This window comes from Typopeltis vanoorti, chromosome 16 (assembly GCF_054136105.1).
Source record: "Typopeltis vanoorti isolate ZY-2024b chromosome 16, IOZ_Tvanoo_1.0, whole genome shotgun sequence".
Taxonomy (NCBI): domain Eukaryota; kingdom Metazoa; phylum Arthropoda; class Arachnida; order Uropygi; family Thelyphonidae; genus Typopeltis; species Typopeltis vanoorti.
This window is the reverse complement of record NC_143564.1, coordinates 38,879,064-38,895,690: the sequence shown is the minus strand read 5'-3', so window position 1 is coordinate 38,895,690 and position 16,627 is coordinate 38,879,064. Positions and strand designations below refer to the sequence as shown.

At 33.8% G+C, this 16,627-nt stretch overlaps 1 protein-coding gene across 4 annotated transcripts in view; it reads right to left on the bottom strand.

Moving 5' to 3' along the window:
• crm (cramped chromatin regulator) overlaps window positions 1–16,627 on the bottom strand; it is a 345,363-nt gene that overhangs the window by 315,364 nt on the left and 13,372 nt on the right. For all 4 annotated transcript variants that reach the window (XM_090406636.1, XM_090406637.1, XM_090406634.1 and 1 more), the window contains exon 3: window positions 7,830–7,933. In XM_090406636.1, coding sequence (XP_090262762.1) covers window positions 7,830–7,933 — 104 coding nt within the window. The remainder of the gene's footprint in view (window positions 1–7,829; window positions 7,934–16,627) is intronic.

The following is a 16,627-nucleotide window of genomic DNA, read 5'->3' as shown; positions in this document are numbered from 1 at the left end:
CTTGTGAACAACATGGTTGAAGAAATTGTTGCAATTAATGAAAACCTTGTTTTGGATGGTGTTGATGCAGAAGATGTTAAAGAATTATTGGATTCAAATTCAAAAGATTTCAGTTACAACGATCTTCTTGAAATTGAACAACAACACACATATGAAGAAATGGAATGTGAAGATGAGGTTCTAAAGGAGATAACAGTTAAAGAACTGGATGGAATATTTCACAGTTAAGAATCGCTTAAGCAGCCAGTAATGGATATGGATCCAGATGTTAATTGAAGAATGCTTGTTTGCCGAGGTCATTTTGCTTTGTTATCATAGAATTTATGCTGATAGGAAAAATACAAAAACTTTTTCCTGTTCAAACAACTCTTGATAACTTTTTTTTTTTTGATAAAAAATTGCAGTAACTAATGTAAGTACAAGCATTTAGTAAACATTTACACTGCATTCATTTTTTATCTTTCCTAAAAGGGTACCATATAAAACAAATTATTAATACAGTAATTGATCATGAATGAATTGTTTTTACCATTGATTATTATATTTGATTAACACGATTTTGATATACACAGTAACATTAAGGGATTAATTAATCACATTAATCAAGGGATATCTGTACTGCAGCTACTAATTGAAGAAGGTAAAGAATTTGGATTAGATATAAATGCAAAAAAAGACCAAATTTATGAAAATCTCAAAAGAAAACATATCCGAGCCAGAAATATTCATAAACAATATGAAAATTGAACATACAACAGAATACAAATATTTAGGCACCTACTTTACTGCAGATGGAAAGCAAGATAAAGAAATAAAAATAAGAACAGCCATAGCTAAAGATGCATTCTGGAAAAATAAAGATCTGCTCAGAAGTTCTGTGAGTATCAAGACAAAGAAAAGAATGATAAGAACATTAGTGTTACCAATTTTCACATATGGAAGTGAGACCTGGATATTCAAGAAGAGAGTAAGGCAAGAGATAATGGCCTTTGAAATGTGGTGCTATAGGAGAGCTCTGAAAATCTCATGGACAGAACATGTGATAAATACAGATGTCCTACAGAGAATGAGATCTTCATTACAGGAAATGATCCAGAGAAAGATGAGATTGGCAGGACATGTACTGAGAGGTTCAGCAGGACAGAGGATACTAACAGTTTTAGAAGGAAAAATTATGGGAAAAGGATCAAGAGACAAAAAACAAAGCACATGGCTTGAAGATATAAGATCATGGACAGGATCACATGGCTATGCAGAAATGAAAAGGAAAGCCACCAACAGAGAGAACTTGAAGGACATGGTGCTGCACCCTCTCACTGAGGAAGCTACATGAAAAAGAAAAAGATTAAATAGACATCCTATGTCAATGTTCAAAGCAAAATGGAAAGTTATTGTTCTGTCTCAAGGACACTGGAGATATCAATTAATTTTCTTGGAGCAAGTGAGAATCAGTGAAATCTGAAACTGTAAAGCAGTTTATTGAAGAAGCTCTATTTTGATACAATGTTTATAAAGTAGTAAAGAAACTGTCTTTTCTCTGGTAAAGAACTGATGATTTGTGCTTCTCCATTAACAGGAAGGATGATTAGAACAATGAATGCTAAATAAGGAAACAGTGCATAGTCCCATGAAAGTTAAGTTTCATATTTTGAGAAAAGGCCTGATAAAGAACATTTGTTTGTAGGAATTAGTTGTGAAAAACAAAATGTTCAGTCTGATTAAGTACATGCAAAACAAATCAATAATAGAATGAGTCACTGAGTGAATTACTTTATTCTGTAAGATAAAGGTAGATCTCTAAAGAATAGGCCTTGCATCCAAATAGTTTTGTAGTTATCAATTTAATTATATTAACCATGTATATAGTTTTATTTAGTTTCATTAAATATATTTTTTTTTATTTAGTCTCGAGTCAATTATTTTCTCGATTTCTAAATGGAATAAAGTTTAAACTGATTGCACCAATCGGATTGAACTCTTCTAAAATTTCTTAACACTCAATGTAAAAACAGTCTCTTTAAAGAGATAAATTGGCAACAGCTTCTTTACAGAATTAACACTGTAAATTAACAACCTATTAAAAAGGAGCAAAAAATGCAGCTATTTCAAACTGTTTCTTGGCTCTTCTCACCACAATACTTTCAAAAGTGATGACAAGGTCATCAACAACCAATTTCTGCTCATACTCTACTTTTGTTTTCCTTACTAACTGAGTCACTCTCCTGGCTTGTTCTTTATACTCTTCATGTGACTGATTATTACTATTATTCATCTTGTACTTCCTTCAAAGTACTTTATCCAGATTTCATGCTTAAGCTCAACATTCATCCATTTTATACCTACTGTTAAATCTTGAATGAAAGAGAATTTATAATGTATTACCTTTCATTCAGATTTAACAAGTATCTAAATTCTCGATGTAATACTTGTATATTAATAAAAAGAAATTGAATGTAAATGAAATGATAATAACATCCTTGATTTGAAATTTGCTAAATATGGTATTGGCAAATGTCTTATGTGAAGAAAAAAAATAAAAAAAAAGGGGGGGAGAGCAATTTAGGAATGGGTGAAGTATGTGTTATCATGACCTAAGGACATCGCGTATGCAAAGGTCTACATTGTGCAGGGGGGGGGGGGTCTCCCATGGACGAGAAGCGTTGGAACGGAGCGCAGAGGAATTCAGGTGGCGTGTGAAGGTCATCGAGGGGGCATATAGTTTCATGCGACACGAGAAAGAGGCTTTTGCTTTTACCTGTTCCAGTCGTTCCCAGAGGAAGGAAGTTCCAGTGAGGTCGGGGTGAGATGAATGAGAGCGGCAATGTGGCCAAGTAGAATGCCAACGTGCATATAAGTCTCGGCATAGCAGAAGGTCAGCGTAGGACGAGAAGGAAATGCGGAACCTCGTGGACCAACATCGGCAGCAGTGCTTCGAGAACATCGTAGGCGACGAATTGTAATCATATTCGCACATCTACCTTCCAGAAGCAAGAACCTAAGGAACGTATCAGCCAGGTAACCTCGTTGAAAAGGGACTGGATGAAGTAAACGCGAGTCGTATAATTCCAATTGATGATTGCAAGTATAAGCCAGTAAGATCCCGACACCTCGGTAAAATAAGAACTTTTCAATTTTTGTATACAAAGAAAGTTAGATTGTTACGGTAAAAGGGACTAATTAGAATTGTGAGTTATGAAGTGTTGTAGGACTTTAGGAGTTGAACCATGAATAGGGAATGATTAATCTGAGTCAGAAACTTGGAAAAATGCAGTGTGAAAATATTTTTGTTTCTCATTGTCGAGTAGTTCTTGAACAAATAATTGTGTGAAAATAATCTAGGAGTGTTAAGTAATTAGAAGGACATCCCATTTTAACAGTAACTGATAATATTTCATGTTGTAAGGGAACTAGAATATCCATGTTACGTAGAGTTATCTTATTTACCTTTCATACCAACTTTAGATAAGTTAGTGTCTATAAAAAAAATAATTGTAACTTGCTTTATTAGTAAGGAATAAATTTTTTTCTTGTCAACCAAATAACTTGCCTGATCATTAATCTCAATGCACCACTCATAAAGAGAACCTATGCGTAAATATATTGGGGATAGTCATGACTGCAGTGCGAAATAAGAATATATTAGATTATTGTGTTTAGAAATAGAGAAGGAAAGAATACAGGATCGTGTGTTTGCTCTTAGATAAAGAAATTTCTCTTATCTATAGAATTTTGGTGGCACAGTGTAAACAAATAAAAATTTTCCGAAATTTGAAACAGGATTAACACTAGTATTTCAACAAATAAATTGGCTCTGGCCAGAGGCATTTCCTTTGTCTATCGAGTTTTTCACACGTGGACAATATGCTAATAGCGGCCAAGGATTAGAGGCAGTGGTGAGCTATGGAAATTTTAACAAAGGGCTCGCATCGTCGAGCAAAAAAAAAAAAAAAAAAAAAAAAAAAAAAAAAAAAAAAAGCGGTATTTCACACAAAAATGTTTATTAATACAGTTTGTGTACAAATGTATGAGGTAACAGTCAACCTGTAAAGGCTATCATTTTTAAACAAATATTTCATGATCTAAACATGAAATATTTGCACATAATCATCTGTGTTAATTTATCTTACATAAGAAAAACATTTTTTAACTTTTATAATTGCACATATGAAATAGTCCACATTTTTTATAAACAAAATAAATTTCTTTTGTTTGCGATAGAAGTTTGTATGACAAACAATCTATAAATAATAAATATTATCTAAACGCAATAATATTGAAGTAAGTTATATTTCTCTTTTGTGTTTATACTTCAAGTGATAATCAACGGTACCAATCAAGGAGCATTATTTTATAGTCCTATTTATTTATATGTGATTACCAAAAGTGAATTCTTATTCTTATTTGTAAAATGGTAGTAACAGTAACTTTAATATTTTATTTAATAAAATCACTTTGTTAGAATTATTTAAATTAAGGGGATATTAAATCCCACATTATTTCAAAGCCGAATAAGAAACTCAAAGATAGGAATCAAAGAGTTTCATGCCGAATATAGCAAACTATAATTAAAAGTTTAGGCGGATTGCAGCGTAGGCTAAAGCACATAGTTCAACACTAGGGCAACTCGTAGAAAAGGTGGGTAAAGTTCTGATCACTATTTTTAGTATTTCCCATAATGTAAAATACATCTCCTAGGAGATGTTTGATGTTATACATTATGGTGGAAGGTCACGTGAAGTGAAGCCTATTGGCTCTTTATATTTAAATAATCATTTTGTTAGGTTACCGTATGAGTTTTTCGCTTATATATTTCAAAAAATTATGGTTTTTTTTTCTTTTTTTTAAAAATAAAAAAGTAAACAAGAAGAACAAGGAGCTCGCAAAGTTGAGAAAAATTTAACAAAGGGCTCGGGCAAGCCCCTTATAGCTCACAACTGTTTAGAGGTAATAATAAGGGTAGAGTCTGTAAGAATTGTATGGGACAAAATTTTCCAAGTTGAAAAAATAAGAAAAAAATAAAAATAACACAACATAAACCAAGATTTAAGGAAAGGATATAAGATCATAGAGGAGTAAACACAATCAAGAATAAATTCTTACACATTATATATCATAAAGATATAAAAATTTTACACTACCTTATTCAGCCTTTTGGCCTTCAGAATACATTCACACATTGATGCTGTTATGTATTTCTTTGTCAGTTCCCATGCCGCATTTCCTTACTTTTTGTCAGTTCCTTACTGCTGATACACTAGAATACTGATATACACCTAGAACAAAAATGTACAACCACAAGAAAGAACATACTAGTAGCAGAGTTATGAAGATAACTTATGTTTTTATATTCTTATATCCTCATATGTTCTTTCTTGTGGTTATATCAGTTGCTTTGATATAATTTTTGTTCTAGGTGTTTATCAGAACTTTCCAATCCCCCCTTCACCCTCGTATGTCCATTTTCATTACATAAATCTTCACCAAATCTCCCTATATTTATTTTGTATTTCATGTTTCCTATTCTGGCACTTAAATCCCCTGCTAGTAGTAAGTAGTATGTTTTATTTGTTTTATTGATGATTTTCTGCAGTTCTTTGTAAAAGACTTTACTGTCTTCTTCCCCTCTTCTGGTGCTGCCCTGATTATTGTTATGTGATCTCTTAATGTTTTAAGTCTATTTTTATTAGTCTTTCTGTCCAGTAGTTATAATATACAATATTGTTCTTCACAGATTTGTGTATCGTTATCATTATACCTGCTTTTGCTCATTCTTCTTTTTTTATTCTGCCACAGATTTGTACATAGTTACTTGTTTCTTTAGTACCTTTTTTTTGCTTTCTCTTTGTTTTGGTTACTATGCATATCTTTACATTGACTTACTTTAGTTGTTCATCAAGATCCTCTCCTTTGTGTGCAATGCTCCTTAGATTCCAAGTTACAAATTTCATTATATGCTCCTTCTTCCAGTTTTGTTAACCTTTTCCTGACCTGAATCTTGTCATTTCCCTTATGATGTGTCTGGCTTTTCTTTGACCGAACCTTGAAAGTATATCAAATTTCCCCAAGACAGGCTATTAGCCTTTCACTAGGTAAGTCTAGTGGTAAGGTTGTTACATAATGGACAGGAACTTCTAATAGCATACAGCTTATATAAGTTGAAAATTTGCATTAATAGACTTGGAATGTACAGAAAGATGGTTTGACCCTAATCAGGTACAAGGAAGTGCTGAATGATATCTCCACAGTTATTTAAAATCTATATATGCATGCGAAGAATACTTGATGAAATTATACTCTGAAAGTGAGCAACTAGGCTACATGTATTCAATAAAACTAGTCTGAGTAGTGAGCCTGCCCATATATATACATGACCAAAAAAGGGGATGTGTTATGGGATATTGAGGTACTGATCCAAAGTTAACAGCACACACACACATATATATACTGAAAGTTTTTTTTTTTTAACTTGGTTATACTATAAATTAAAGATGTCAAGAAATTATATTCTTGGTTTTAATCCTTTATCCAAGTGCAAGCAAAACAATGTTTTGTGTGTAAAGTATCTTCACGACTATGATCACTTCTGAATCGAATTAAAGTAACTTTCACAATGCATACAGCAATAAGGAAGAACCCACTTTTTATTTCTGGTCCACCCAAAGTAATGAAAGTATGTAGTTCTTTCAAAGAAGAGCAATGTTGTGTCACTAATTAACACTTGTAAACAAACTGCGCACATAACAAAAAGAATTAGTACATGTTTTGAAGTCTAACTTTTAAAAGCCAAATAATAATAAATTAAAGAAATAAGAGACTCAAAGAAATTATGCATAGATTACAAATCTAATAGAGTGAGTTACTCATGTATTTCTTAATATAAGATAGGATCATGTGTTCAAACACATCTTCATTCCTTTTTAAACAAGCACTACATACAATGAATCACAACAGCTACAAAAGGACAAGCAAGCAACAATAATTTAAGATTTTAGTATTCTTCTTCTTCTTTCACTACGCATTATTCCCGCTTCCTAAGCAGGGTCCGCGTGTTACTTAGATGTGACTTCTTGTTAGTACCACTCCCAACCGACCTGTTGCCTAGTCTGCCACTGGGGGGGGGGGGGGGTTGAGAGAGATATTTTTGACTGTAGAAGCGTATGTTCACGGGGCCAGTTTGCCTGCTTGCAGGATGAAAAATGCCAGATAAAACTGGTGGAAAAAACCCTGGGACACTCCTTCCCCAGGCATATGGTTGCGAAGCACAAAGCTACTAGGCTAACCGCATGGACAATTTAAGATTTTAGTATTACCACTGCCTAATTCATGATAAAATATTTCAAAAATCTATGATGTCTGTATTTAAAAAACTCCTTAAATGGCATTTTTCTTTTTTTAAGTTGCAGATTTGGATCTAGATGTGCAACCTTAAAATACATCATGATGACCTAAATTAATTTCAGTTACAAAAAGTTTCAATTTATTGATCAGTGTAATTAACATTCATATAAGATTTCAATTCTATTTTTTTATCAATCAAAGCTAATGAAAATAGCTACAGCAGCATGATTCCTATATTTCAAGTGATAACGTTTAATAACTTCTTAATTATCTTGTCTTGCATAAGCCATGTGAAACAAAATGCAGACTAACTGAGGATTGATTAGTCCTTCACTATATACAAAACCACCAAAATGATTTTAAAATATTAAGGAAAAAAAAATTTTTTTTAAATGTAATTCAAGTTTGACAACGTGAAGCAACCATTATTTAAAACTAACAAATTTTAGGACCATTCAACACCGCAAATATTAAAATCAGGCAATACTTACATCACACAAAGCTTCAAAAAATGCATTTTTGTCTTCTACACTCCACAGTTCCCAGGTTCTACGGGTTTTAGACTGATCGGATGGAGCACTTTGTTTAGAAACAACTGTGAAATTTCAAATTAAAAATTATTACTTCTTGTAGCACTTCAGGAAATAATAATACATACTATGTTGAAATAAGTACTAGAGTGCTCCCACCATTTTAGAATGAAGCATGTCAATATTCCTGTCATCACATTATGGCCTACACTGCTAAATAATGTCAACTGATACTCCTAGAGTTGACTCCATATTTGTATGCAGTCATTAGTACTTGGAGAACTTCATGTGACACCCTAAAAAGTGTTATATCACTGGCCAACTAATAGGTTCGTCACACTGGTAAAAGACAGCATCACTCTTTTGGGTGATGAGGAAATATGAGGGTACTACCCCTAAGTCAAGAATACCCAGGAAGCTAACACCAAGAGACAAAAGGGTGCTTAGGTTTCTATAGAAGGGTGGTTGAAATAAGCCAAAGAATTGTACTGCTAATTGCTATCATCAACAATGCAACTAAAATATAAAAATATTGTGATCGATCCAGCAAACTATGGATGTCCATGACATACAGTGATGACAAATGCTACAGTATTTTCTAATTAATGATCAAATGTGTCTTAGATGTCTGAGGAATGTCCTATGCTGGAGGGCATACAAGTAATAAGCTTGGTGCTAGACGTACAATGGTATGCAACTTGATTTCGCCTGTTATGGACTAAGACCAATGGTTATATTAGTACTTAGACGGATGAATATCAAAAAACATTTCTGGATAATACGTTTTCTACATTGTGACAGTTTTACAGAACTCATCCATGTCCCCTTTCAACACAACATACCATCTCATGCTACAAGTGCTACTTCAAAACTGTTCTAAAAAAATGCCATGAAAAAACTTTCAGCTAAAAAGAGCTTTGGGAGACAAACTAGACTGTCAGATTCAGGAACAAATACAAGAACATGCCAATGTCCTTGAATTGGTGCCCATGTTGAAGAAAACAGTAAAAAATATCTGTCTCGAATTATCACAAACTGGTGGAGAGGATGCCTAGAAGGTTGGAAAATGTGATCAGTGCAAAGTGAAGGCTCATTTGTTATTGAAATTAAAAGAAAAAAAAATGGAGAATTTTGACAAAAATCAGGCTGGTAAAAACTCCCAACTTCCACTTAAGACATGATGCTTATAAAAGTGATATGGGCAAGCTTATATATCTTCTTAAGTCTTTGTTGTCACTGCTTTGTGAAAACAAAGAAAACTTTAAAAACATGAAGAAAAAATTCAGTGCATTCTCATTAAACAGACGTTTTTTTTTTTTTGTTATTGTTCTAATTATAAAAAAATGACCAGCATATATTAATTATTCCACTGGATAAATTTAAACTATCATACAATTATACTAGTCAAGCAGTTTGAGAATCGAGCTGTGTGTAATGATGTAATACAATTAAAAGAAAGTGTTGGTATCTGAAATCATTTAGAAATAATCATGATATCTTCAGACACAATGACCAAACATAATGTCAGTGTTAATCAATACATTTTTTCAATAAGAACACCTGTTAATTAACAAAGTATATATTAACAACTTGCAAAATTCTGATCAGAATTTTGCAATTGGAATCTCTTCTGATCATAATTTTGCAAGTTATTACTATTTAGAAGAAAGGACTATACCTAAGTTCTCCACTTATAGATCATTTAATGAGATAAATACTTTTAATGAAGATAAAACAAATGAATTTTTGAAGAATAATTCCAACTAAAATAGATTAATAATCTATAACATAATTAGCTGTAAAAGTAAATTAAGGATCAAAGAGTCCAGAATCCCTACTCTAAAAGATCAAACATTATCTTATCAGATCCCTGAAAATCTCACAGCAGGCCAAAAAAAACATCACCACCACCACCACCATTGCAAGACTGAAACATGCAGCCTATTGGTAGCAAAGCAGTTCACTAGACCATGAAAGCCAGTAAAATCAGGAAAACATCTACAAAAATTTAAAAAAAAAAAAAAATTTTTTTTTTGTTGATCCCATACATGAGAGGTAAAAGAACCTGTAGCATCTGTGCTGTGTGGAGTGTAGGTGAGAAGAGAAAAAAATAAATTCATTGACATTTTTCTTGAAGAGTTGGAGGTTGAAGTTAGAAAACATAAGGAAGGCTGTCTTAGAGGAATACAAGTAGATGCAATAAATGAGAAGCACACTCGATAAATTTGCATTTGCTGGAAAGGGATGTTATTTACTGCTGCTCTTGTTTTAAGAGGCCCCAACAGAAAGCAGGGGAATGGCATTTGCCAGTTCACTAAAGTACTGACCATGGAAGTACTAGAAAAAACAGAACTGAAACATTGCATCTGTAGAATAGAGAAGAGAGTCAGAGAGAAGGATCGTTTATGAGCGTTCTCCTCTAGACAGTAGCAAGAATATTTCGAGAAATTTAGGTGCAGCATCCCAGATGTGTGAATAATATTCACAAGGATGGACAGATTTGGGGTTTGCATAGGATTAGCAGCTGGGTGAGTGTAAAATAGCTTCCTAAGCAGAAAAGAATGCTTAATTTTTTTAGAGACTGAGGAAGCTATTGATGTGATGTGTTTATAAAGAGACTGGAATATCTCTCTCTCCAAGGAAAGAGAAATGATCTCGTCTCATGATTTATGCATTACTAAGGGTAAGAGAAGGTGAGCTGAGAACCCTTTTGAGAGAGAAAAGGCAGGACTGCATGTTGGCAGTACAGAAGGTGGCATGGTTATCCTTACCTCACCAAAGGATGATATGGAGAGCAATGTTTAAGGCATACATTGCAGGTGATCCCAAAGCTTAAGACATCTGAGAACTACATAGTATGTCAAAAGAGTAGGATGAATGGAGTGTACTATTGTTAGAATAGTACACTCCATTCTGGGGATAGAAATCTAAAATATCTTTGTTAGGGATCCCTTTCTAAGCAGATACTAACAATGCTTTGTTAACAGGTGACTGGATACACTATTTTTTATCCATGCTGGAAGAAATGAAACAAGTTTTGATATTAAAAGATATCTAACAGGAAGGTTTTGATAACAGCAGAATTACTGTACGATCCAGCTAGCCGAAGAAGAGTTCACAAAACTAGTAACATCAGATGATAACAAGAAACAAGATGAACAATATGCACTCAATCCGCAACCATCAGAATACTAAAGAAGGTTTTAAAATAGCACATGATCTTGTCAGCAATTTCATCCAAAAGAATTGTTGACAGAGGAGAAACAGGATATAGTTTAAGTGTCAGAACATATAAAAGATTTCAAAAGACAGATGACAAAGTAAAACTAGCTCTTTCTTCAAGAAAACTGAATTTTCTAGTCAATCAGATATGCTTTGTTCAGCAATAGCCAAGGTTCTACTGTATGTACAATAGCACCTTGCTATGAACATGAATTACATTCTTAAAATAAATCAGCCAGTGACAAATTTGGATTCTTCGATAAAATATGATACTGAACAAAATGGGGTTTAAATGGTCATTGAAGAGTAATCTTATTTTTTACTTGGTCTTATTTGTAGATTACAGATATTCTAATACAGCAATTTACAATGACCACAAATGATGGGTGGTGCTATTAATATGGAATTGTTTTTGTGTGCAAATGAGATAAACAGTGATTACCTGACATCTACAATTTTCCACATACAGAGATGAAACGTGGGAGTTGTGCAGGATGATAGTATAAACAAGTTCACAACATGATATTAACATCAAGGGTTTAAACATTGCTCAATCAAAACATCAAAGTGGTATGAGGATGACCAGAATTGAATTTAGTGATAGCATCTGATGATATTCGGGTGCAAAGACTAACACTTCAGATTGTAGTTGACAGCGTTTGAAACATTTCAACCTAGGAGGTGGTTTATGATATCGAAGATAACACTAATGAATGACCCTCTCATTTCCTCTCTTTCTTCTTCCTTCCAAGAAGAGGTTCAGCTCCCTCGTTAGAATTTACAGGCATTTTTTTGTTGCAGCTGGCTTGCCATTCCTCTGCTCTATCTCCTAAGGGCAGGGGTATTATGACCTGTGTACTGGCACACCAATTAAAAATAAACATTGAATGAATACTGTGAATCTATTGTAGTTACATGTTAAATCCCTGAACATGGTCAACATATATGCTTTGGCTAATACTATAGCTAATTTTTAACCTGAGTAACTACTACTACTGGTACTGAAGCAAATATGCTAACACTTTATTAGTGGGTATTTATCAATCTGCAAGATATGAAGGGAGGGAAAAAGTATACATCAGTGACACATGCCTGTTTATTATTATTTATGATACATGATTGTTTTCACACACATTTTCAGTTCTAAAACTTATGTCTTGAATCATTTTCATGAAAAAAAAAAAAGAGTCAATTTCTTCTGTGCCATTATAAACATATGAGGATAAAAAAAAATTTTAAATTGTCATATATGAGGGGGGGGGGGGAATGAAAAGTTCTGATAAACACCTAGAACAAAAATGACATTAAAGCAACTGATAAAACTGTAAAAAAAGAACATATCTTAAAACCCTTTAATCCCCATATTTCATCAAATTGTAATAATTTGTTCTTTTTCTTTTAGGATATATAAGAAGACATGTCAGAGGTTTCACGATCATTATTCACCAACATCTGGACATGCAGAAGCTCTCTGTAAAGTAGGTCCCCAAATGTTTAAATGCCAAATCCCTCATCTAAAGGGATTTTGGGTGATTTTAAGAAATTATATGCAATTTTTTTGGCTCGTATTATGACTGTTGATGAAGCATGGCTATGACCCAGTAACCAAACAACAGTCAGTGGAGTGGAGACAAAAGTTCTCCACAACCAAAGTGCCGAATGCAAAAGTCAGCAGGGAAGGTTCTTGCTATTATCTTTTGGGATAAGGATTATGTAATCCTTACCAAGTACCTAATAAAAAAGGGAAATTGTTACATCAGCAGTTAAATCAACAGCTCTAAAAGGAACTATAGGAGGTATTGAAGGAAAGAAAAATGCCACAGGAAACTGAACAGAATGTGTGTTGCTTTTGCAGGACAATGAACGTGCTCACAAAACCCAACAGAAGTACACAACTTGGGCTTTTAATGTCTGCCTCACCCACCCTATTTGCTAGACCTGGCCCCATCTGACTATTTCCTATTCCCAAATTTAAAGAAATACTTGAAAGGAACAAAATTTACCACAGATGAAGTCATATCTGTGGCTGAGGACTGGCTTGTGCAACAAGGGAAAGACTTTTTTCTAAGATTGCAAATGATGCAGCAGTTGCAACAAGTGCATAACACTTCATGGGAATATGTAGAATAATGTGTAAGTTACATGGTTCTATCTCAATTCTGATGTGATTATCATAACTTTATCAGCACATCCTCATTAACTCTCAATAAAATAAAACCTTTAGATCTACACACATTAACTACATTAGGAAGTTCTCAGCTATGAAACATTAGTAGGACAGAGCCAGTGAAGTCATATAATGCAGCAGCAACTGAGAAAGCAATCAAAAAACATTTGGGTTATGTTTTTAGAATCTATATAAAGAAATAATACATTTTGGAAAAATAAAAAGATCTGCAATACTTCTTGCTCAACTTTTTCAAGTTTTAATATACACTATGAATAGTTCAAATTCTGTCTACTGCATCACTTCGTATGAATGCAAGTATTCTTTGAAGATAAAATGACATACATTAATTTACTGTTTACCAACTCTTCAATTTCGTTTATCCAACTCCAAATGATGAATTTGGATAACTGAAGTACTATAGCAAGGTTATCTATGGAGAGGTCAATTGACATGCAAGGGTCGGTTAATTGAAGGGTACTTGTTTTGAAGGTTAGATAAATGGTAGGTGTGTGTGTGTTCTCTATCGACTTACTGGTTTCATTAAAACAAAATCAGTGATAATCAATAAAACAGACATTTGTAATGATCGGCATGATAAGTAATGTTATATTTTTAGAATCTGTATAAAAAAATTGTTAAAAAAAAAAAAAAAATCAGCTAACGCCTTTTTATTCCCGTATACGGGAGTAGGCGAGGCCATTTAGCCCTATCTAACTTTTGGAGACTGAGTGGGCAGTTCAATCTCCACTGGTACCCAATCAGAGACAGATGGCCCAAGGCTATCACTAATTAAGCGGTACGCAGTGAAGAGAGACGGCTCAAATGTGCCGCCATCTCGTGGTCCCTAACACAATATATTTAATGTCTGAAATAATGTGGGTTCTACGGTCGATTTTCTTGAGTTTACAGGACGAAAAACCCAAGTTTCCGGGAGGAAAAACCTGCTTGCCCGTGCCAGAGATCGACTAACTCGGGAACCGGTCAAAAAAAGGCTTAGAAAAATTTCCTCTAGTCGCCGACTAGACTCGAAACCAAGTCTTCCTTCGTGCGGCCAAGCGCGGCGGTGTGCAAACGCCACATCCGCTGAGCTACACAGGCTCTTAAAAAAATTCTTTTGAGAAAATTGAAAAAATTTGCAATACTTTTTTCTCAACTTTTAATATAAACTATTAATGGTTTGAATTCTGCACATTTGCATTAGTGGATATGAATGAGAGTTATTTCTGAAGATAAAATGATGTGCGTGTGTGTATTCTACTATTCACTTACAGGTCATATAATGGTAATAGAAATTATAGTGTGCTTACACTAAGTTCTCCACTGAACAAAACATAGCATGACATGAATGTAAGCAGAATATCAAAAAGCAAAGGCATGAAAATAAGGACTGAATTTTGTATGATAGTGCACTGATAAGAGGAGTACTCAAGGAGAGAGAGAGAGTGTGACAAAATCATGTTTCCCTGGAGTCAAGATTAAGGATATCAGTGATCTTATAAGGATACACAGAGTGAAGATGATGTTTATTTTAGCTAGTACAAATGATCTAGCAGGTGACAAGTGTGACTGCAAGTGATAACATGATGCCAAACGTAGTTCCCAGGTTCTTAACTTTAGTCAGCTAAGCAATACAAGATATAAGAGAGGTAGAGGTTGTGGGATGGTGTGCGAGTGTGTGGGGAGAATTGCAGGTTATGTATCCTAATATCAGAAAGTATTTAGAATAATGGTAAGGAGTTTGTCATCAGCTAGTTCAATTTGGCCAAAAGTTATAATCATTAAGAAAACTTTGTTGACTGAGGTAAATATACTCATAGAGATAGAATGCAAAGGATACAGCATTTTCAGAGGATAGAAGGAACAGGATGGAGTAGAGGTTTACAAATAATAGCAGAAGAACTGAAGACCAAAAGAGTAGAAGTGCATGAGGAGGACAAAGATGCAGAAGGCAGTTCATTTGAAGCTATATGGTGTGATATAGAGGATGAAATATTTGTAGCTGCTATAATCTAGTGGTATTAGGGAGAATGCACATGGCAAGCACTAGCAAATTAGCATGATAAGTGCAGATCAAGTAATTATTATGGGGAATTTCAACCATGAGGATATAGAGTGGGAGGATAAATTGTCACAGGAAGGGATAGAAATGTAATTTATACAGCTGCCTTTTATATAATTTATATTTTATAGTTTATATAATTACATGAGACAGCATGTGATGGAGGGGCCATGATGTTTAAGAGTGCTAGATCTGGTCATCACATCAGAGAATGTAACAATGACCAATCTAGCTATACTGTCTCTACTTGGAGAAGAAAATCATGCAGTCTTCCCACAGTCTGGCAAACTGCCAACATGCAGAATTTCTGTTAAAAAGGGATGTGTGTAATTACAAAGCAGGTGATTATAACATGCTGATGAGTGAGCTTTTAGCAGCACCATGGCAAAAGATTTTGAAGGGAAAAGATGTTGCTGGTACATAGGAGATGGTTAAGGGGTTTGAAGAAAGCAGTATCAGACTGTATAACCAAAGTCAGAAAGAAGATTTAAATGAATGAATAGCATCATTAAGCAGGAGTTGCAGACAGAAAGGAAAATCATGGAAGAGAATAAAGAAAAAACAAGATCAACACAACCATGAACATTATAAGGCACAAACAAGAAGGAAAGAATGCCAAAGCTAATTATGAAAAAAAGCCAGCTATAAGGAAAAAAAACTAAAGAGTTCTTTTGCTATTAAGTAAAAAGAGGAATGACTAAAAAGTGCTAAAGGTAAAGGGGTAACAGAAGTAAACCAAATAATTGAGTTACTGAGTGATCATCTAGGTCAGGGGTCGCCAAACTTCTTTGACCGTCGACCCCTTCAAGAGTTTCTTGACTTTTTATCAACCCCCCTCTATTTTACTATTACGTAATTATAATAGGACAAACAAAAAAGATGCTTATGTAAGTTTTTAGATTGTTTATTTTATAGTTACAGTGTTTATTGTATGTATAACATAGTATATATTATTATATTACTATTACTAGTAATATCACTGGTATTACTAGTGATATTAATAAACTACTGGTATTAATATCACTGGTATTACTACCAGCCCTGCTCAACTCTTCAACATAGAGAAGTTTAGTTCGTGAATGAATAACAATTGAATTATAATATGTATGTTGATGAATTTTAGAACATTAATGCATACTTGTACGTCAATGCGCAAAAATGAAACTGGGATTGAATACGTGTAAATATAAGTAAATAAGAATCGTGCATGTGTTGCAATCTTGCTCCTGCCATGCAGGAACCACCAACATCAGTTTATTGATAAATACGTCATTTTGGCCTACTTGATTGGTCTCAATAACTATTTTC